General features: G+C 39.6%; 1 protein-coding gene across 1 annotated transcript in view; it reads left to right on the forward strand.

The window, feature by feature from the left end:
- COLEC12 (collectin subfamily member 12) overlaps nucleotides 1–22,861 on the forward strand; it is a 97,813-nt gene that overhangs the window by 64,620 nt on the left and 10,332 nt on the right. Inside the window, exons 3-4 of the mRNA XM_085052656.1 lie at nucleotides 13,442–13,564; nucleotides 20,295–20,393. Of these exons, the coding sequence (XP_084908782.1) occupies nucleotides 13,442–13,564; nucleotides 20,295–20,393 (222 nt within the window). The remainder of the gene's footprint in view (nucleotides 1–13,441; nucleotides 13,565–20,294; nucleotides 20,394–22,861) is intronic.

A 22,861-nucleotide genomic window follows, 5' to 3' on the forward strand; every position in this document is an offset into this window, starting at 1 on the left:
ACTTAGTGCCTTTGGATTCCAAAGACACAAGGAAGAGTTATTTTGTATTTTATTGGATTTTCCTGAAATAGATTATAGTTCTGTGTGTTAATTTCTTTAATACAGGGTTTCCACTGAGTTGCCAGTTTGTCTGCTTCACCTGCTCTTTGGTTTTATGCTTTTAGCTTGACATGGAATAAAAAACATTTTCCAGCTCCCTGGCTGAGTGATACACCTGCACTGATGTAAATTGCATGTCAGTCTGTGGAAGCCAGAGAGGTTGCACTTGTGTAACTGAAATTGTGATAAGGAACAAGAGTGTTTAGTGCTAAAAACATTTGACACTTGCTTTGAACAAATAAATTACAGTGTCTCCGCACTTAGTTGGAAAGGCTGGGGGTCAAGGGTATGATGTATTTCTCTGCTGGAGTTCAAAAGAGCAGCTGCAGAGTATGGCATAAATAACAGCAGATATTGACTTATTTGAGAGTGAAAAGGCAAGATATATTGACCCTGAAGTTAAATATTGACCCCAGATTAGTTTCAGTCTTTTTTTTTTTCCTTCAAGGACCAATAAATCTTTTTATTTGCTAAAAAAATAAGAATGAAAAAGCAAATTTAGGTTTGACAAAAATGTGGTCACATGTGGTTCTTGCCACCTTTTACAGAAAGTACAGAAAGGGACCACTTTCCCTTCTATTTGTAGTGGTATATCATATCAAAACAAGGAAACTGATTATTACAGCCATTATTTGAGAATTTCAACATTCATCAAAAAGTCAAAAATGTGATAAAGTTACAAGTGTGGAAGAACACTGGAAACCAGTGAGAAAATTCTAAGGCAGATATTTACACTTGCAGTCCAAGAGTCTTTGGCATTAACTTCAGGCAGAATGATTTTTCAAACTAAGTTTAGACATCTGGATTGCTTGAGTTCACTTGGTTCCCATCTTCCCTCTTCCCTGAATAGTTGCCCTCCAAATTTTCAGTTACCTTGGGAGTGCTTCCACTGAAACACAAGCTAATATTTGGGTTTGGGGTTTTTTTATTGTATAAGGCTGTACCTTTCACAAGAACTTTTAATAATATATTTGCATGTCAACTAGGGAAAAAGACCCCAAGGTCCCCTTTACAACTTTTTGTCTGAATTAAAATTCACAAATTCCCACTTGTAACTATAGATTTATATTACGCCTTCTGCCTTTTAATTAAAATGCCCTGGGTTTTTCTCTCCATTAAAGAACATACATTTTATAGTGAAAAGTTCTGAATCTTTTATTTAGTCTTCAGGGTAAGAAAAGTATTTTGTTCAATTTAAGCCTTTCACTCTCAGCCTCGGTCCCCTGATAAAGCTTGTAGCAATGAGCCTGAAATGCATGGTAAGACTTGAGTCTTACCAGACTAAAGACTTGTAAGTCATACTTAAGTCAGACATTACATTAGATTTAAAAGACTTTTAAGTCCTATGAGGTGCAGCTGAGGGAGCTGGACTTGCTTAGCCTGGAGAAAAGGAGGCTCAAGGGTGATCTTATTGCTCTCTATAACCACCTGAAAGGAGGCTGTAGCCAGGTGGGGATCAGCCTCTTCTCCCAAGCAACAAGTGACAGGACAAGAGGACACAGGAAAAGCTGTGTCCCCTGCCATGGGAGGTTCAGGTTGGACATTGGGAGGAATTTCTTCACTGAAAGGGTTGTCAAATATTGGAATGGACTGCCAAGGGAGATGTTGGAGTTACCATCCCTGGGGGTCTTCAAGAAAGAACTGGATGTGGCACTCAGTGCCATGGTCTAGTTGACAAAGTGGAGATGGCTCAAAGGCTGGACTCAATGAATTTGGAGGTCTTTTCCAACCAAAATGATTCTGTGATTCTGAGATTCTTAATCCTCCATCTTCAGATGTGGAATCTCAGGAGACCCTGGCTTAATGGCGACTGCCTTCCCCTTGTACTGCTCTGAAGACAGACACCCTAAAACTCCCTGGCTATGTTAAAAAATATTTTGCAAAGTCTTGGTTTTCCATGAGTTCATAAGCTATCAAGAAAAAGATTATAGCAAGGAATATATGTTTCAGGAAAATAATTATTTTTGCTGGTATTATTATTGTTGTTGCTTTTGAAAGTGTAGCAAATGTTTTCATGTTTAATGAATTTGTCAGCTTCTGTATTTTCATGATTGCAGTAGAGTTTTCACCTATGTAACACAGTGATTGCATTGACCTTAGGAAGGCAGTGGGGTAGGTGCTATGTAGGCAGGTAATGTTTGTTGTCTAATTGTTGGCTAATTCCTTATCTTTGTGACTGCGATGCTCTGAATGTCCTTTGGTATGGCTTTTCCTCACTTGTAACAAGCAGATTTGATTCATCATTTCCCAGCATTTGTCAAGATAGTGCAAATTTGCTTATTGCTTTACTAGAACTCAACCATACTCCCACCTCTGTACAGGAAACTTCTTATAGTAATTGGCGGAATAAAAAATTCCTCTCTAGATAAGGGTGAATATTAAGCAGGGAGAAGTCCCAGAAATTGCAATGGTATTAAGTGGAAAAAATCTATTTATCAGGGCTGCTTTCTCCTTACATTGCACAGTCATTACACATTGGCTCAAGTGTTTGAAAACAAACGTTCTGAGGAATTCCAAGTCTGTGTTTTATCCAGGAAATTGGATGCTAGTGAGGTGTGAATAAGCCAGGGTTAGGGAGACCTCAGGAGTTGGAGATGCTACAGGACACAAGAAGACAGGAGAGGTGGAAAAGGGGAGAGCAGAATGAGAAAACTCAAAGCTGGGAGCTGCATTGGGTAACAGTCCTTTGTTAACCTAGAGATTCAGCTTCACAGAGGAAAACTTCCACTTTGAAAAGATAAGATTCTGGAAAAGGAGGCAGAGAGGGAGGTTGGTTAGGTTGGAGGATGGAAACAAGATTTATTGTGTCTGCCATCAAGCCTGTAATATTTCTGTGGAAAAAGCCCTACCTTTAGAAAGTGGTTTTAGAAGGGCAGTGAGGTGAAAAATAAATCCAGGCCCTGACAGCTCCTCTCCTTTGGAGGTGATTTAATGCCAAGTCCCAATTCAGCTGAGGGGAGTAAGGCAGCACACTTCCAGAGAAGCAGCACATATACCTAGACATAATTTCTCTCCTGTAGTTGAACATGTAGCCTCAGGAGATTGGGAATGAATTTGCAGCCAGTGGATTTGTGACTGTGAGCTATGTTCAGTGCAGTGCCTCGGGGGATCCTTTCTTCTCACTTCGGTATTGGCATCTCAGCCAAGCATTCTTGATATCACAGGGAAAAGGCTAATCAGAAGTGGAAATTTGCATAATTAAAAGAGTAGAGCAGGCTTCTGTATACTTACTGTTTTCTGAACTCACTTTTTTTGAGGTCCTACTGCATTCTTCCTTGTGACCCTCTTCATTTTTGGGGTCACCTTCCAAATAAGGGGTCTGTGCAACTGCTAAGTACCCAGCATGGGTAGAAACACTTTCACCTCTTCTTTTTTGTGCATATTAGTCTTTTAAATTCCAAATAATATCCTCAGATAGACTTTTTAGTTGGAAAAGAGGGAATTTTTATAATATAGTGGTTCTTAATGAAGGCAACAGGAGCATTACCACTACGTCCAGCAAAGGGTGCATAAAGGTCTATATATTAATTTAAGGCATCAAATCTTGATTAATTTTTTTCAATTCTGTTAATGCCAGCATTTATTGCAGCATTCCACCTGGAACACGTAACAAAACCTGTAGTTCCAGATACATCTTCAGGTTTGAATTTCTGCATGAAGTTGGGTATTCTTGTTCATAGTCAGCAGGCAGTTATTTTTTTCCTGCTGAAAACATCATCAAAAGTAGCTCTGTATTTTTCCCTAACAAAAAAAAAGGTAAATTCAGCTTTTATGCTGTCAAATATGGTTGAAACTCTATTTTGTTCTGCTCCACTAGGCAGTAGATGAGAGAAAAAGTCCTGATGAGAAGGACATGCCAGTTGTGCTTCTGACTACTGAGTGAAAATTGGTTTAGATTCATAAGAGCTACAAGAGTTTAAAAGCACACTTTGCTGTGACACATGGTATATTACAATGCTCTTAAATGAATGACCTGCCTCAGCCACGTCAGAGGTGCATGTGTGCACAGAAACTTACACAGAACAGATGGCTGCCAAATATTTCCATTTACCTTGTGAAGGCACATAAAAAAATTTAATTTCTGTAGTTAACTGGGACAGCATTTTTGGCAACACCAGTGGATACAGAAATGTTGCTTTGTTGTGCATGCCTGGAGTTTCCATTGTTTCTTGTTCTTTAAAACAGTGATCCAATGTTTTTAGCATTGCCCTTAATGTTAAAAGTTGCAGAAGCTGGTGAAACAACAGGTGAAAACTTCCTGTGAAGAGAATCGTTTTCGCACCTGTGCTCTGGATGATTTCATCATGTCCTTGATGAGTGGCCCTGCAGCACAGGTGTCACTGCCGTGGGTATTGGCATCTATCACACAGCCATGGAGGGGATCATGTTGCCCTCTTAAAGAAATGGATCTCAAAAGACACAAAGCATGGAGTTAACCACTTTTTCTGCCTACCAGTTGATACCATTGCTAGAGTCCCTAACACCTAAATGCTGTATTACAAAATTACAGAATGTTAGGGAAAATATACACTTCAAGTCAGTTACCTCTTTTCAACCTTTCAGTCTAATGTAAATTGAATTAAGATTAAAAATCATGTCCATAAATCATCAGATTAGATAATCCTAATTAGGATTTATGTTTCATCAGGAAGCATGTTTATTTCAGAATGGAAAGCCCGGACTTCAACAAAAATTGCATTACTTTGCCATCTGGCACAATTCTGAAGGAGAGATCCCTTCCATGACTTTGCTAATGCTTTGTTACCTCTGGTTTTATTTAAGTCATTGAATGGAATGTCTTCAAGTTGTCTTAGGAAGCTGATTCACAAACCAAAGATCTGGCTTTGATCTCCCTATAGATCTGGCTATATTTTTTCTTGCAAGTCAGTCTAAATTCTTCTCTATTGAGACAGAGTTTGAGAGAGGCTCTTTGCTGTCATGTGTCCTGGCTGTCTTGCCTGTCATTGAACAGGTCTTTAATTCATACATAATTTCTATCTTCTTTTAACTGTTCTAGTTTTTCTCCCATCTTTGAACAGCCTAATTAGATTTTTGGGTTTAGTTCCAGAGACATGCATTGAGTGATCCCTTACTTGATTTTTAGTAACTGAGGACAGGCACAGCTCTCTTATTCCAGACAGTTATTTAAAAGCACCAGGACTTCCTGAGGTTTGTTCTGGTTTGAGTTTGTCTTTAAATCTAATAGCCTATGGGATGCTGGACCCTCTGCTGGTGTGATATTCTTACCACATTGTTATGCCTGGACCTTAAGCTGTTGCAAATCCATGATTTTTCATAAAATTTACCACACTGGTTCTTCAGTTCTGTTTGTAATATTTGCCTAACATACAGTTCAGATACTCAGCAGTCTTTGCTTAGCCTGTGTTGTGGTTGGGCTTTTTGTATCCTTTCAATTAAAATATTTAGTGTTTAATCACAGTAGGACATTGTTTGGTAATGCTATATAATTAAATGGTGGTGGTTGTTGAAGTGTATAATTAGGATTTCTGACAATTCATTGTGATTCTCTGGACTGCTGCAAAGAAGAACAAAGCCAGAGAGAAAATGCTAGCTGGGTTATATAAATAAGTGAGAGATGATGGTCAGGCTGAAAATGAGGGTTCTCCCCTGCTTTAATGAACGGGTTTGTGTACATTACATAGAATAGAGTATTTCTTAGGCTGAAAGCTTTCCAGAGATAATAGTGTTGGCCCTCTGAGGCTCTTTATTATGTCAGATGTGGGATTCTGATTTATGGGAAGTGGCCGCTGCCTCCAACAGACTCAGTCTGGTGTGTGGAGGAGAATTTGCTTGATGGCCCCTGTGTGCAGAGCTTCAGGCTGCAGTGTGCAGATCATCAAGGGCTAGGCTTTTCCAAGGTGTCCCAGAGAGGGAAATCCTCATGGTTACTCAAATAGCCTGGGCTTTTGGGACAAAATACACCCCTTCTATTTCAGGGGATGAGGGACAGGGTGCCAACCCCAGCCCCAGCATTGCCCCCTCAGTGTTGAGAATTGCTCTGTAGAGGCAGGGTTATGAAAGTCCTGTAAATGGTGGAGTCTTCTATTTTCTTAAGCCTTAAGGAACACTCCCCGCTTCTATTTTTTAGGATTCCAGGAATATGCTCTTCTCCCAGAATACAAGCTGAAAGTTTCCACATAATTACATAGCTGCAAGAATCATGGAACAGTTTGGGTTGCAAGGGACCCTTAAAGTTAGTCATCTAGTCCCATTGCTCTGCAATGAGCAGGGACATCTTCTTCATCAAGATCAGTTTGCTCAGAGCCCTGTTCACCCTGACCTTCAATGTTTCCAGGGATGGGACATCTACCATTTTTCTGAAAAACCTGTTCTGGTGTTTTACCACACTAATTGTAAAACTTTTCTTCCTTATATCTATATTGAATCTACTCTCTTTTGGTTTAAAGCCATTTCTTCTTGTCCTATCACAAGAGACCCTGCTAAAAAGTTTGTCCGTCTTTCTTATCAGCCTCCTCTAAGTACTGAAAGGCCATAATAAAGTTTCTTTGGAGCCTTCTTTTCTCCATGCTGAACAGTCCCAACTCTCTCAGCCTTCATTCATCAGAGAGGCATTCCAGCCCCTCTGATCATCTCTTCCTCCTCTGGGCCCACTCCAACAGATCCGTGTCTTTCCTGTGCTGGGGACCCCAGAACTGCACACAGGTGAGGTCCTACCAGAAAAGAATAGAGGGGCAGAATCCCCTCCCTCACCCTGCTGACCACACTGCTTGTGATGCAGCCCAGGATGTGTTTGGCTTTGTGAGCTGCAAATGTACATTGCTAGCTCATGTCCAGCTTTTGGTACACCACCACCCCCCAAGGCTTCTTGGCAAAGCTGCTCTCCATCTGTTCATGCCCTAGCCTATACTGACACCAGGGACTGCCCCAACCTTGCACTGGGAAAGAAAGGGGCATCAGGGTGGATGAGAAATCTTGAATGTGAAGCTTAGGATAAAATCACAGGAGCTGGTACCACTGACCCTGGCAGGGCCCATGCAGCATCGTGAGGCACAAATTCTCGAACTGAGTTTTTAAGGTGTGTTTTCTCCTCTCCAGAGGTTATTTGCACAACCTGCCAGCTGTGTAGCAGGGCAATCAGATTATGCTGAACACTGTGGAAACCTTTGGAGATGGAGTGGTTTGGGTTTGGTCCATTTATTTATTAATTTATGAATAAAGAAGCTCTGTGTCTTGCAATGTTTACTTGAAATCTAAAGTGGCTGTTTCAGCCTGTGCCTTGCTGCCATGTTTCATGATTTTCCACCTGGCATAGGAAAACTGGCACAAGTTAGGTGACTATATAACCACTGCTTCGATTTCAAGTTTAGGTGCTTTAATTGCTTCCTAATAAATAACCAGAAACCTTTTCTAAGCAAACATAGCTCACATTTATCGCTATTCGATTACAAAACCAGAAGAAAAACTAGCAAATTCCGGAACAAATGACAGCATGTTTGTGCTAAATATTTTTTCCAATGACATTGTAAAAATCTGACAATTAAGCAGGCTGTTGCAATCTACCTGCCCACAAGCCAGCACTGCACTACTTGGGTAAGCAGGACCATTGCCATTGCAGAGGCAGGGCTTGCCAAGACTGTGGAATGGGAGGAGGTGTGGACCTCTACGCATTAGCTAGGAAATATGTAGGGCAGCTATTTACATGGAGTTCAAATTATAGCTTGTATAGTGTAAGAATAGACTCTAAGCTGAAGAAATCAGTATTTTCTCAAAACAATAATGTTAAAGGGCATGAACCAGTCTCAATTTTTTTGCCATTTATGACCATTACAAAGAACAATTGCTTTCTCTAGTAGGTTAGCATATGGAACGACCGAATCATCAGTTCTGCTCCCTGCAACAAAACCATTCATGAAGGATCATGGGAATTGTTTTCATAAGGGGTGGGTTAATAACCTGTGACACAATACAAAAGAGAAGACAAAAATCTCACTGTGAATTTTGTGGCTGGCTGGATCCAGTAATCTCAAACTATGCAAAGTTATTGTTGTCAAAGACACTGTTGCCTGCTTTTTCTTAGAGTGTGCTAATATAATATGCTGGGGTTTTGTCATTACCAAGGCTTCTCTGTAAAAAACATACACACACATATTTTTCCATATATTTGAGCATAACCATGTGTTTGTATGTGTGTATGTATGTATGAAAACACTTACATGCCTGACTTTTAAAATCCTCTCTGTCTTATAAGACAAACTTACTTTCATAATTGCTAGTCATGCATATTAATAAAAACCTATCATTTTACACTTGGGTGCCTGAATTTAAGCACTTGCATCCAGGTTTTTCAAAGCATTTAGTTGTTTAAACCTAGAGATGGATTCCTCATGGGATCACTTACGTTTGCTAGTGAGACAGACATCACTGGGAGCTTGTTGCAACTGTGCATGTTTAATTACCTCTCAGTATTTGACTCCTAGTAGCACACTGAATCATAGAATGGTTCATGTTGGAAGGGAACTCAAAGATCATGTAGTTTCTGCCTCTCTGCCATGGGCAGGAGCACCTTCCAGGGCAGGAGGCTTGAATTAGAGGTATATCGTTTGCTCAGGTCCCTTTAAATATAGGTATTAGATCTACTGCTGTTTTGAAAACACTAGCTTTGAGAAATCAATCATTTGAAAGATGCAAACTGGGCTTTCAGTCTTCCTTCTGAAATTCAAGGGATGTTATCTCTTTTCGGTGAATCACCCTGGGGAAAACCCCTCTAAACTAATGTATTTTCATTTCCTGCACTACATTTTTTATCTTATCAGTATGTTTCTTGTCAGGGTTATGAAGGAAACCTTGCATCTTCATCAAAATTTATTTGCTAGCAGAAATATTATGAGGCCACCTATGATACTGCAATCAGAGCCAAGAAAAGAACACAGAGGCAAATACTTCTAAGAGAATTAGTCAGGGGGAAAAACGCATGTGCGTGTCATATTCCAGTGTTCAAAGATGTGGTCCTGAAGTGTAATACTGTTGAGGAGTCAGGCATTTTGTAAGGTGGTTACAAAGAGCAAAGATATTTAGTCTCCTATTAAAACATGGAACAAAACAACAACAACAACAATAAAAATCCCCCAAACAAACAAAAACCAAAAAGCCCAGCTCCTCCTTCAGCAAAACCTCTTCTTGGAGCCTGAAAGGAATCTGCAGATGTATACCCCCTGCATGAGAACAAAGTCTTCCGTCACTGGAATGCAATGCTATAAAAACAAATACTACAAAGCCTGGTAACAGGGGGATGTCTCACTTGCATATTTTTTTGTGACCATTTTGGTTTGCAGAGAAGGGGGTCCCCAAAGCATGTGAGACAGCAGGATCTCTTTGTACTAGGTTGCTGTCTGTTTGGCCAGATGTCTTCCCAACAGTGAGGCAGAAAAACCAGAGCTCTTATTAAAATAAGTCAGGGAAAGGAATGGGAGAAAGCATGTGTCCAGTGAAATAAGGCACATTGTGTCCCATCTGATATTTATTAAACATTGATCAAATCAGCAGTGAGAAATGCACGTCATGCGGAAGTGACCCTGGCTCCCTGGGTTTGGAAGTCAGTGACAAATGTCTGGGAGCAGACCAACATTGAAAACATGTGTACAGGACACAGAGAGGAGTGTGCTGCACTAGGAGCATCACTAACAAATGGAGGAAAGTTCACTTCAGCTGAGAACGCCCTTTTGCAGGTTTTACATTTGTTCTGTCAATGGGGTGGGTGTGTGGGGTCTTTCCCTGTCCATTGAGTCTACAGCTTTCTAGATGAGATATGATACATCACCTGGAAGAACTCTGCATTTGTGTAAGCCATGACAGCAAGCAGTCTAGTGGATAAAATTGGGAAAGTTCTGTCAAATTCAAGCCCAAGTATGGGCTCCTCCAAGCCTCAGCTCTCAGCTTTTGCGGCAAACCTGCATGATATTATGCCAGCCTGCTGGGTTTTGGGTAATCACAGTAAGCATTTTTAACTGTCTCCAATTGTTGTTGCTTAGTATTTTGGCTACCACATCTTTTCAGAACAATTTTTCAATAAAAATGTGTCCTCACAACATGGACTAAATGTATCTCCTATATCAGAATCTTATTTGGGTATGATCCTTAAGTGAGGTAGTGGGGAAGAATAACAGGGCAAGTTGAAGTCAGGGTGTGTGCTGGAGAGGTTGGGGAGCCCTGATTACTCTGTAAGTTTGTCCCTCTACAGAGAGGGTTGCATTCCTGGCTTCTGCCTTGTATATAGCCTGATATTTAACTGCTCAGAAAGACGTCAGAATGAGTCTTCCAAACCTTTTCTTCTGGGGGTACTTATATCTTTGGTATTTTTGTATAATTTTTATATGTTTAGTAAACTAGAAAATTAGGTGCTGCTACCAGCAGAGTTAAGCACTATATATTTGCATTAAAGAACAAATTTAATTGCTCTGAAAGACTTTACTGCATCATAGATTAAACAAAGGAGCCTGTTAGAGCTCCCTGGATTTTCACTCCAGCCCTGGACCCAGAGCATGCTAGATGAGGGTAGCAGGGGTTCACGGCAATCAGATGTAGTTTTAGGCTGACAGGCAGAAAGCTCCATCAAGGAATGCAGTACACAGTTCAAGCCCAGCTCAGTTAAAGGAATCATTCCAGCCTGTATGATCACTTTAGTGTGATGTGCCTGTGTTATTGATCCCAATCGTGCTGGACTGTTAAAGAATGGAAAGGTCTGGCTTTTGTTGGGGTGCTGTTCTGATGTCAGTTTGAAATATGCTGAAACTAAAAGTTCCAAAAAGCCAAAGTGCTGTTTTATTGAACCAGAGGTAGAGAGGGCTGAGACAAGTGAAACTAGATCCCTGGGAAGCACTGGAACATACATGATGCTTGATGCTGAACTGCAAATACGTCCAGTGACATCAGTGAAGTTTCAGCTCATTATGCTACTCAGGAAGCCAGAATACAGTGACAGAAAGCAGGTCATGTCATAAAATGAGTAATCTTAATATGAGACAGTTATCAAGTGAAACTTTTCTATATGCAATTGCTGTCAAAGGCTTTGTTTCTACTTCTGCCTTTCTCTGTGTTTTGTACCTCTGCAGTCCATCGTTCTTCCCAGATAAGGATCTAGGCCTGCTTCAATTAACTTTAAAAATAAGGAGGCTCAAGCTTTCTTTTATCTGCATATTTAGAAAGTGAATGTGATGTGAGTTTTGCCCTCAAGTTTGTTTTTGGATATATGGGACTTTCAAAGACTTAACCAAGTTGAAATCTGAATTTTAAACCCTTAAGGGAAGTAACCTTGCATTCAGGGCACAGAGGCTCAATAAGCCATTAGTAACAGCAAAGGCCAGCAAAATGGTGCTCCTGACACCACTGAGTTCACACTGTGAAATAATTCCAGTCTTTGAATACCCATTGCAAACCCCTAAAAAAGTGCACTTTTCCTCTTCTGCTTTTTTCACTAGCAAACTCCTTGAGACTGTAAACCAAAGAAAGCAAGCCAGCCTATGCATCAGGATCTGTAAGCAAACCTGACTACTGAATTATGGACCTTTCATCTTCTCCTTTGTCGTGCAGGAGTTACCACCCTTCCAAATCCAAGCCACCAATAGATAGGCTATGCAACTGCCTGTCTCTGTGCCAGCTCCCTCCCTTCCCACCTCACAGGCAGGAGAAAAGACTTTATCCTCTGGAATTTCTGTTCTTGGGTTTATGCTTACAAGCCTTTGTCTCATTTTCACATAATGTTCCTCAAAAAAGAACCAGATGTTCCCAATTGGTCTTATGCCTAAAGCCAAGGAAGCCAAATCTATGACATCACTTTCATCACATGGCAACAGAATGTGATGTCACACCTGAAAAGTTTGGAAAAAACATGTGATGATGTAATGTGGAACATGGGTTGACCTGCAAAAGATGCATTTCTGGTTTAGCCACAGCTCATATATGTGCAGAGGGAATTAAAGAAAATGCATTGTCAAATAAACTTTGTATAAATCCTCTTCCTGAATTGCTCCAAGATACTAATCCTCCCTCTTTCAAGTACCTTGGGTTCAAAGGAAGTCATTGGAAAATGTCATTGGAGAGAGGAATGCCGTTGACTTAACTCATTATGTTGGTCACCCATCCTCCGTGAACCCAGGGGAAGTGGCCTGTGCTTTTCTCTTAAAAAAATGAAAATAAAAAAACCACTCTGCAGAAGGTCATGAGTTTGGAAAAGTAAAATCATCTGTGCATTAGGCCTCGGGGGAAATATAAGTTACTCATAAAAAGCTACAGAGCAAGTTTTGATTAGTTAAGTAATCTGGTACATAGAATTTATTAGAGCTTAAAGCTTTCCTGTGGGACTCCCCTAATAGTACACAAATAGAGTGAAATATCAAAGAAATGCATTTTCCAACACACACAGCAAGTTACATTAATCCTGGCCTGCTTAATGCACCTTGGAAAGTCAGATAAATCCTGCCCATTTGTTTCAGCGATGTGGTCCAGTTTTCAGGCTTTTACACATTTGTGCTTCTGATTAATATCAATGCTTCCAATGATTTTGAGCTGTTCCCAAGGAGCACAAAAGAAGAAAATTGCTTCCCTAATAGACTCAAAGATATAAAACCATTCTGCAATAAAAGCCCAAATACAAAATAGTAAAGCTCTGTTTTCTCTTATCTACTTGAGACCCTTTTTCCTAAGCTTGTCCACACAGGGCAATTTGCCAGCTTTTTTTCTGTGGATGTACCAATGGCTCTATCAGTAAAGCACCCCTTTTTTTCTGTGGAAATAATGTTCTCCAATGCCCCTCAAAATTATGCAAGAAGTCTCTCTCATTATGGAAAGAAAGCATTTGCATGGTAACTATCTGTGGTAATGGTTGAAAAGCAGGACAGGTACTCCTACCAGGTTTTCACAATGCTACTTTATTTCTGTATTTTCCTTCTGCCAGAACATTTATTGTGTCCTATTGCCCCCACAGGGATACCAAAAGCTAAGAAAGAGCTGCTACAGTGTGATGCCTGACAGAGGAGATGCTAATAAATGTTTTATTTCCAAAGCTCACCGTAGTCTTGTTAACACAATCAGAAAACAGCCATTGCTCAGGAAAGCCACAGGGTTTCCAGTAAAGCAGAACCTACTTCTCTTACACAAGCTAAAATCCCAAAGTGATTTTTTCACTAAACTGATATTTTAACCACCAGGAAAGTTATCCTGGCAGCATAGGCAAATAGGCACCCATATATCATCTGCTTACATAAATAATTTGCTCTTTAGAAAACGGAGGAAAGGAAATGAGGAGATAAACCCAGCAATGTGCTCTTCGCGATTGCTTTAAATTTCTTTAAATCTTCTTTTGCAGGTATTCAGGAGGGGAGCCAATGTACCAAGTGTAAAAACAACTGGGCACTGAAGTTCTCCATCATCTTATTATATATTTTGTGTGCCTTGTTAACAATCACAGTAGCCATTCTGGGATACAAAGGTATGTATGCATCAATACCAATATTTAACTTTCAGAGAAGCATCCAAACACATTGTCACTTATTAGCTAGCCAGGCAATTTGTCACATTTTAGCTTAAATATCAGTACTTGGGCAATGTTGGCTTTTTGTACCTACTTAACAACAAACTGCAACCTTAGATTTTCACTTGCAAATAATTATGAAGTTTTGAAGCTAGATTAGATGTTTGAAAGAAAAGTCATTCCTCCATGATCATTTCTCTACCAAGAAGGAGTACTGAAAGACTCAAAGCTGTGTAACATGTGCAACAGCCAGGAATATCTTAATACTATAATATTTATCACAGGAACAAAGTGTAGTATCAATATTACTTTGAAATAACTGCAAGAAGAAATATTGAACCAGGAGGTGTTAATATATTGACTTTTCCACAATAATTGTGATGAACAAAGACACTTAGGAGCTTTCAACAGTAATTTCAAAGATTCTGTTAGTTGGGCAACCCAGTAATGGAGAAAATTTCATTTGTGCAAGTCACTGGTTGGACACATTGGGAAACATGGCTGAAAACTCCCATACATCCTTATCACTAATTAACTGTAGCCACTTACGCATTTTTAGAAATATTTTGATGTAAATACCTGCTTATTGTGCAGTTACAGCTATAATAAGTTAAATAAATAAGGTGTGAATTTCTAGTAAGAAGAAGAAAGTGAACAGCATCGTTGTGACCATTATAACAGGATATCACAGCTTGCTGCAGGGAAAACCAAACTAAACTACCTGTCTAAGTATGGCTCTGAGAGTATCTTCAAAACCTGTCCAAGGAGCTGGGTAATCATTCATGTGATTAGCATGCAGAGTGTCCTGTGCCGCCAACAGCTGCACTCATAGCAGAGCTGACATCACCTCTGGTCCTTTGCCAGGGAAAGAAAAGGAAATTGTAGAAATAGAAAGGATAAATAATTATTTAAGAGGATTTGGTACAGTTTTGAGTGGGAGAAAACTGAAATTATTTGGTTTAGATGGAAGATTTATCCAGGGAGAAGAGAGAATGTGAGGAACAGATAGAGAGACTGAGGTAATCCTGTTTCATGATAAAGTGGACAGAATGTGGCAAATTAACATCAAATATAAAAAAATGCAGTACATCTATGTGAATACATCTCCTGAAGTAACTGGTTTCTGGAAGTCAGATTTTGAAGGACAGAAAACTTTCCAGGATTCAAAAACGTATTCTTGATCTATAAAGATAAGATCATTTTGTCATATGTATTAGGGGAGGCCTTTTGCAGACATAAATCTGCAGAGATCTGCTTACATCAGATGAGAATGTGATCTTTCAAGATTTAACCCAGCCACTAAACAACTGGGATTTTAGCAGAATTTCCCTCAAGAGTTTTATATAAGGCTGTCAGTTCTGGGGCTCAGTGAGTCAGATCTCACTCAGCATCAGAAGCAGCATATCAAGTTGGAGGCTCTTTATCTTGCTTTGGTAAATGATTCTGTATGTGGAGGAAGCAGTAGCAATAAGGAAACTGTACAAAAGACTTTGGGAGAAGGAGTTTCTCTTCCTCATTTCAATCTAGTTTTCAAGCTTCTTTCTCCATGAGGGCCCCTAGCACCCTCTTTTCCCTGGGCTTTGCTCTCTTCTTGCGGCTTAGTCTTTGCTTCACTCATTTCTAAACTTCCTTCTTTGAATGAGTAGTCATTCACCAGGGATGAGTCTTTCTGTCATAGCAGTACCAAATCACAGCTATCCAGGGCAAGGGCAAAAGAATTCTCACTTCCACAAGTAAATGTAAAAAGGATTATAGGAAGGTGGAAAATGCATATCTTGCTCACAGACCCTAAGACATTTTGGTGACCACTGTTCCACTGCTTACCAGCTTGGTGACTGCAACATTTGAATGCCAAGGGAAAGAGGCAAAAAGACAAAAGTCTTGTTGAATCCAAGTCTTGTTGAATTCCCTCTGTAACACCAAGAAGTAAATCGTCCTATGTCAGGCATTAATTTTGCCCTTTGTACCTGCAGTTTAAGAGCTTTGTCTTTACAGTGCTTATGTGCTAATTTGCAGAGAAAACATAAGTTAGACAAAACTCCAGCTGACAGTACATATTAAAATTAATTACTGCAATGTTTTTGATTGTTGAGAAGAAATTAGGCTTTAAAGGAAAAACAAAATTCAGAATAAAAGTGTAGAGTTCTTGAACTCTCCTCTCTGTATCAGAGTTTCGCCTGTATTTTTTACTGCAATATGACACTGAAAGAAGGAATTCTGCTGGCATCAGGGATTCTTTCAGTCTCTTAGCTACATTTCCATTAAATATGCCTCCCACACTTATGTTTATAAAGCCCAAATCTACTTTTAAAACTTTCATTTCCTACGTTGCATTTAGATATCCTTTGTGATTTAAAACATTAAAACTACTAATCAGTGGATTAAATATGGCAGGCAAAAAAGTGACTCAATGGGAGGCAAAATCAACACAGAACAAACCTCCAAACTGGTGGTAAAAATTACATAGTGTGTTGGAGAAACCCGAAACCAAAACATGAATGAGTAACAAGGAAACAAAACATGAATGAATAACAAGGCAGGTTTACTACTCTTCTGCTTTGAGAAAACAAATTATTGTTTAAAACACTAATAAAGCAATCTGTAAATTTTTGCACATATTTTCTTAAATTAAATGAAAAATACACTGTTCTAACTTTTTCTGGAAACAGCTAGTGTCAGATTAGTCTGTTGAAGATGAATGATCTTCCTGTGACTAGTTTCCAGTAAGTGAAGCTAGCATTCTTGCAGCTTGAATTGCTGGTAGTTTTCATTCTCTAGTCAGTCCTTGTTTTTAAGTTTCTTGAGTAATGCCCACCATTACTTTAATCTATTTCTTTTATCTGTCTCCCAGACATAGTTAGCCTGTCATTACCTAGGGCCAACACATCCTGGTGAGATGGCCCTGGAGATTTTGTCAGAGTGGCTTAGATGCAGACAGTCCTCCAGTTCTGGTCAGCAACTACTGAAATTTTGGCTTCCTTTAGAGGATCTTCACCACATTTTCCACTGTGACCTTGTCAGAAATTGAGATGGCAATGCAAGATGTGAATTAAGGTGAAGCTAACCAAAAACAAGTTTAAGACATACATAACTTTGCATTTCTAAGAGCAGGCAGATTGCTGGGAGCAGCAGAGTGGCCTTTGTAGGGGATATTACAGCTTGTCTGCCTGTTTTGCCTTTCTCTGAAGGAGGTGAAAAGTGCCTGTTCAAGCCTGGGGCACTAGCTAGAGGCTTTTACTTCTGAGAATGTTCCACATGCTCACCTACCAGTGAGGGCTTCATCCAGAGATGATGGTGGGATCTACTACCAGGGAATGAAAGACATTCCCCAAACCAGGACATCAGTCCATATGACTTCTTTTGGCATCAAGAGCAACAAAACCCAACACTGGCCTCTCTCCTTCCATTCTCTTCAGAGCTCATCCTTTCCTCTTGCAGGGCAGTGGGAAGAAAGGAAGTAAGCTACAACTTGCTTTGGGAAAGAGTTTGGGCAAGGGATCAAGTTCCACAGACCCATGATTTTTTTGACCATGGAGGCTAAGATCCCACCCCTGTATAAAGCAAATACATGCATTGGTTTATCTATGAGATGGCAGCTTAGCCCTTGAGCTAACCCTGCAGTGCACATTTGCAAGGACCTATTCTGTTTCTTCTGCTGGAGCTGGGTGGTTTGAACCTATCTCTGGCCTCTCTCCTCTACACTTCACCCATCAGGACTGAGTTGCCCTCTGAGAGGAAACAGATTAAAAATGAAAGAAATTGTTTGCCTAATATAGCTAATTCTGCACTTCAGTTAACTGGGGTAAGTCATTGCCAGTTTAGTACCAAACAGACAAAAATCAACACCTTGGGTATTTGAAAGCAGCCTTCTCTTTCCAGCCTCTCTGAATGAGGGCTTAGGTGCAGACAGTCCTTCCAGCTAAGTGTTGTGCAGCCCTCCCTGTCACTGCTGTCTGGCATGCAGTTACACACTGGAATTAAAACCTGTTACTTTCTGTAGAGGAGAAGATGCTGGGGACTGAAAGACCTTTTACTTCTTTCCTTCAAACAGAGCCCAGGCATTGCCTTCCCCATATATCATGGCCAATCATCAATAATACCAGTAAAGCTTCTGATAAAAGCCCTGCTTCATCAGATTTTTGAGGAGTTCCCCATAAAGGCTGTTCATAGCTACATGGCAGCTTCGTTTTAGTGTGGGGTCGTTTGGTGTTTTTTCACTTTGAGCAATGAAAATACCATATGCTGTTGTATAATTACTTCCGTTCAGTCTCATCTAACTGCCAGACAACTATTTATTGATAGGATTACTACTGTTTTCATTTGCTTTGGATTCTTCAGGGTTATATTTTAACCCAAGTTAGCAGAGTTAGATTTCATTCAGCCATGAAAACATACTTGTTATATGACAGTATAAAATCTCAGTTTTACAAACTTCAGATCTGAAGTACAAAGTGGCATTCATTTGGACAGCAAAAGGAAGAAACTACATTTTCCTTTAATTACTGATAATATCTACTTATTTGCCAACTCCAAGTGTGGCATAAATGGGGAAAACAGTTTAATATTACAAGTGTCTTGGGGTGACATTATGATAATCCTGTATCCTAAATCTGAATTAACAAGATCCATAGGTGATGTGCCATTGCTGGTCAAGGCACAGGTTCAGTAGAAACACTTTAATTAGGCCTGCTTTTTAAATACAGATGATTTCATAAGGTCCCTCTAAGTGCCATAGTGATCCATGCCCTTCACAGTGACTATCTGTAGCCAAAGGAGAGCACCACAGACTGAACAAGGAGCTGCCTAGAGCCAGAAGGAAAAGTCAAATATGGTCCTCATGCTCACTGCATGTGATGCACAGGATGCACTCCATGAATCAATGGAGTGTCAGAAGTAGCTGAGGTACCTTTGCTGATCTGGGCTCCAGCATGGAAGACAGCTGGGCAGGACAAACAGATAATCAACTCTGGTTTCATTTAGGAAAAATGGCATACAGTATTTTGACAACTTTAATGGGCAGAAGAACCAATGAAAAATTAGTGCTATAATGGGGAGAAAAATGCGTTCTAAAGCAGTGGGTATTGAGCAACTGTCCCTCTGAAAAAGTAAAGCCATTATTGTAGCCTGGATCTGGTGTTTAGCAAGAAATCTGTCATCATCTCAAATACCAAAAGCCACATTCTGACTGACTTTGCACACACAATAGAGTCTGTTTTACTGGCTTGTAAGCAGCCGAGAAAGGAGCAGACAGGTAATTTGCCAAAGGGTGTCCAGTCTCTCTAAAAACCCTGAGACTCTTCCTTTGTTGTAACTCCATTCATCTCAGTGCTGTTGCATCAGATAGTTTTGGTCTGGTTTTTTCACATTGCTTTTGGGGAAGGAGTAAGCCTCCTGTGTAACTGTGGTACCCAGAATCAGAAAAACAAAGGCAAAACTTAATTAAGAAGGAGCACTAGGTGGACTATGCTTTAAAGGTCTGGGATTCATGTGGTTGCTCATGAGCAACAAAAGATCCTTAAATTTCACTTCTTGTGGAAACCCAGATCTTTACATAACAACAACTTCTATAAGAGTATTTCCTAGCTGCAGATCATCTCACAGACAAAGTTAGTGGTACCCCCTACCTCACACAGGTTTACAGAACCTCAAGACATGGGAAGCACTTTATTTCTTCTGTTTGAAAGAGGGAGCTGGCACAATAACTCATCTAGCCTCTCCCAGGGTTGTTTCAGACCCGTTCTACTCCCAGTATAGCAAAAGGACTAAATTATCTCACGATGAGAAGCAATTTCTATGCCTGGTTGTGGCTTGAATACAGAAGGGTTTTAGACAAGGTTTGGTGTGAAAGCTGTAGGCTACCTCTAACCGTGCAAGCATTTCACATTTTTGCCACTGGAAGCCACATGGGCTCTTTGTTTGTTGCTCTGCTTTTTCCATTCCCATATTAATTTCATCAAATAATTGAATGTCTCAGTGACAAGAAAGTTTCTGACATTACAAAATAAAGAGCACATCAGTCATAAAGCCGCACTTCCTGAATGACCATCAATCTTAATGAGGCAGAATTGTTTCAAATCTCTCTTGAGTGATCTGTTTAAACATTATCAATATGTTCATCATATGATATGCATATGTTATGCATTTCAACCCCTGAAACATTTAGTAATTACTATCTCAGTCCTAAGTTTGCTATCCAAGTGGCTACTTTTAATGATCAAAATGCACAAGAAAATAAAGTTCTTTTTAAGGAGAAATGGCTCATAGTAAAATTAAAGTCTTCTTTCACACATCTGAACCTTTAGCAATCAGTTTGCCTTTGCCACACAGCACTGTGCTTGAAGCATGGAAATACTGTTAAAAGCAAAGGACTTCATTTGTGAGGAAAACCCACAAAGAGGGATTTCCTCATTCAGGAGAGAGATTGCTCATGAGCAAAAAAAAATGTTTAGGGTCTGTTGGTAGACACAAACTGGAAGAATTCTGGATCCACCAGCAAAAAGAAGTTCATCCTTCCAACATTTCACAGATCAACAGCGGAGCGTAATGACAAGCAGGGCAATTTTAAGGTGTTTTCTTATTTACCATTTGGTGGTAGTAGGGTGGGGTTTTGTGTGCTTTGTTGTTTACTAGACCTTTTTCATTATTTCCCTTCTCTTCTTTCCATAACATACTGTTCTCTTTCCCCTAGTTGTAGAAAAAATGGACAATGTGACAGGTGGCCTGGAAACATCCCACAGAAGATGCACAGAAAAGCTCACAGAAGTGGAGAGTGATCTGAAGAAATTAGGTAATCTACACACCAGCAAAGCCTCTTTCTGTTATGGATCTGGGGTGTTCTCCTGGCAGATTGAGGCAGGAAATTCGTCTGAAAAACCTCTGCCTATGACAAGATACAGCACTTCTATTCCAGTTTCTCAAGTACTTGGGAAAGTACTTAAAAATATTTCAGATGAGCTCTACTTAGGAGAGAATTTTAAGCATACTTCAAAATTCCCTACTGAAGTCACTCTGAAAGCATTTATACTTACATAAACAGACACTTAAAGGTTGTCCTCAGGAGAGAATCTTCTCTGAGGTAGAGATGTAAAACATAGCAGAAGCTGTTCTACAGCAGAGAGTCTACATAAAATGAGCATGTGTCACCCAGTCATCTTGATGCTGTTTTAGCAATTAAGATTCAAAACCATTTTACGGGGTACACAAATAATCAGCCATTCAAAATTCTTATGGCTGATGCAAGTGGATTACTTCTATAAAATGTTTCTTGATCATGTCAGGGAATACAGGACATAAAACTGTTATGAGTTCAGGTCTCCCAAGCGCTATCAAAGTTCTCAAATTGCAGGAAGATGTGAAAAAAAATCATGGATAAAGATTCTACTCTCTAAGTGTACATTTTTGCCTTTCTTCCCATACATAGACTTAGAGTTTTTATGATTATTGTATAAATATTAATATACACATACATGCATGCATTTCTTGAAATAAATTTTGTGTAGCTTCATAAACCATATATTGAGACATGTATTTCTAGGAAAAATTACTTACTTGCGACTTGATTATAAATTTAAACAACGTTTTTCCCCTCAAAAAAGAGCTGTCTTCCAAAGTATTTGCATACTGCATTCAGTTCAAAGACATGGGGTAATTCAGTGGCATATTATTTTATTGACATTTCTACAGAGGTAAATGTTACACTTTAAAGCACGTACAACCTTTTGGATTATATTTGTGTTATTATATTATGCTGATTGAATTTTCATTACTTGGATCACCTTTGCTTCATTCATGCCCATACATTTTTATATGCTGCTGAATGGATTATCAGTGAGATGCTCAGGATCATCAGTTGCCATTTAAGTGAACTTGACATGGAGGAAGTTAGGAATGTTCTGGAGCAGTTTGAGTAGGGGACATAAAGGTAAGAGAACTGCTAAAGGGCCAGAAGGATAACAGCATGTGGTGAATGGAAGACAGGCCTTCAGGGATTAGCTGTATGTAGACCTGGCAGTTATCAGAGCTGTGTGAGGAACACAGTATAATTTGAGCTATAGCCAAGAGGTAAACATAGAGTCAGAGCTGAGAAGATCTGGGAGTGAGACAACTGGCAGGGAGAGGAACTGTGCTCAGGAAGATATCCATCCATGAAAGACTCCATAAACACTTCAGGCTGAAGTCTCGCAAGCCACCATTTGATGTTTGCCATCATGACTCATTCAATCACACCAGACAAAGCACCATACACAGCTGTACTCACTGTAATTTATGAAAACCATACTTCTCTCTCTTGGCATCATCTGAAATTATGGACTTCAGCCTGCGTAATTCATAAATATAGCTACACTTAGATGAAAACCAAAATATATGGACTGTGAGAGGGAGAGTGAAGTGATTGAGGTCAAGCAAGGGAATCTTCCCTGAAAGCAAGTGTTGACTGCTTATTTCCTTGGTTTCTATGTCCTGAATGATAGGCTGTGCAGTCTCAAATGCTTTATCATATTCGGACAAGCTTCCAGAAGTATTCCACAGGGCAATTTAAGCACGAGCAGAGATGTTCCTCAAAGATTAAAGCTTTTGCTTTCCTCGAACTCAGAACATGAGGAAACAATAATGACAAAATAAATGTCATTAAAAGCAATAGTAATATATCAGAGAGAAATCCAGAAATACATCATATCCTGACATATCTGAATTTGTCTGCTGGCAAAGCTTTTGTCTCTAACTCAGATTGCTTTAAAATAAGAACTTAAAAACTAAACCAAAGATTTTAAAAATTGAAACTACATTTACTAAATCAAATGAAGGTATTCTACCTCTGATGAAAAGAAGAAAACATGAACATATAAAATAAACTTCTGAGCTTTCAACAAAATCCAGTTGTAACTTGAAAAGCTACATATGCTGATACCTGTTTAATGTTTTGAATTCTGTTTCCCATTCTGTTTTCATTCAGAACACAGCATTACTTGACTGCATATACTCATCAGTTTCTAACCATAGTTTTTCCCATATATGACAACAGAATCACTGTTTTGTTCTCCTCAGCAAGACATAAGGTCTTCATCAATTCCTCTTTGCTTTTTTTCTCTGTCTAGTGGCAGAACTTTGCTCAGTGGTTTGCTCTTTCTGGAAAAGATAGCAGAGAAGTTCTGTTGAACAGTTTGACAACCTGACTGTACTTAGAATACACTATGCTGTTATATACTATGTTTAAAAAAACCCTCATCCTAAAGCCTTTCGATTTTTTTTCCTACA

Source organism: Lichenostomus cassidix, chromosome 2 (assembly GCF_008360975.1).
Source record: "Lichenostomus cassidix isolate B80296 chromosome 2, HeHo_3.0, whole genome shotgun sequence".
Lineage (NCBI taxonomy): Eukaryota > Metazoa > Chordata > Aves > Passeriformes > Meliphagidae > Lichenostomus > Lichenostomus cassidix.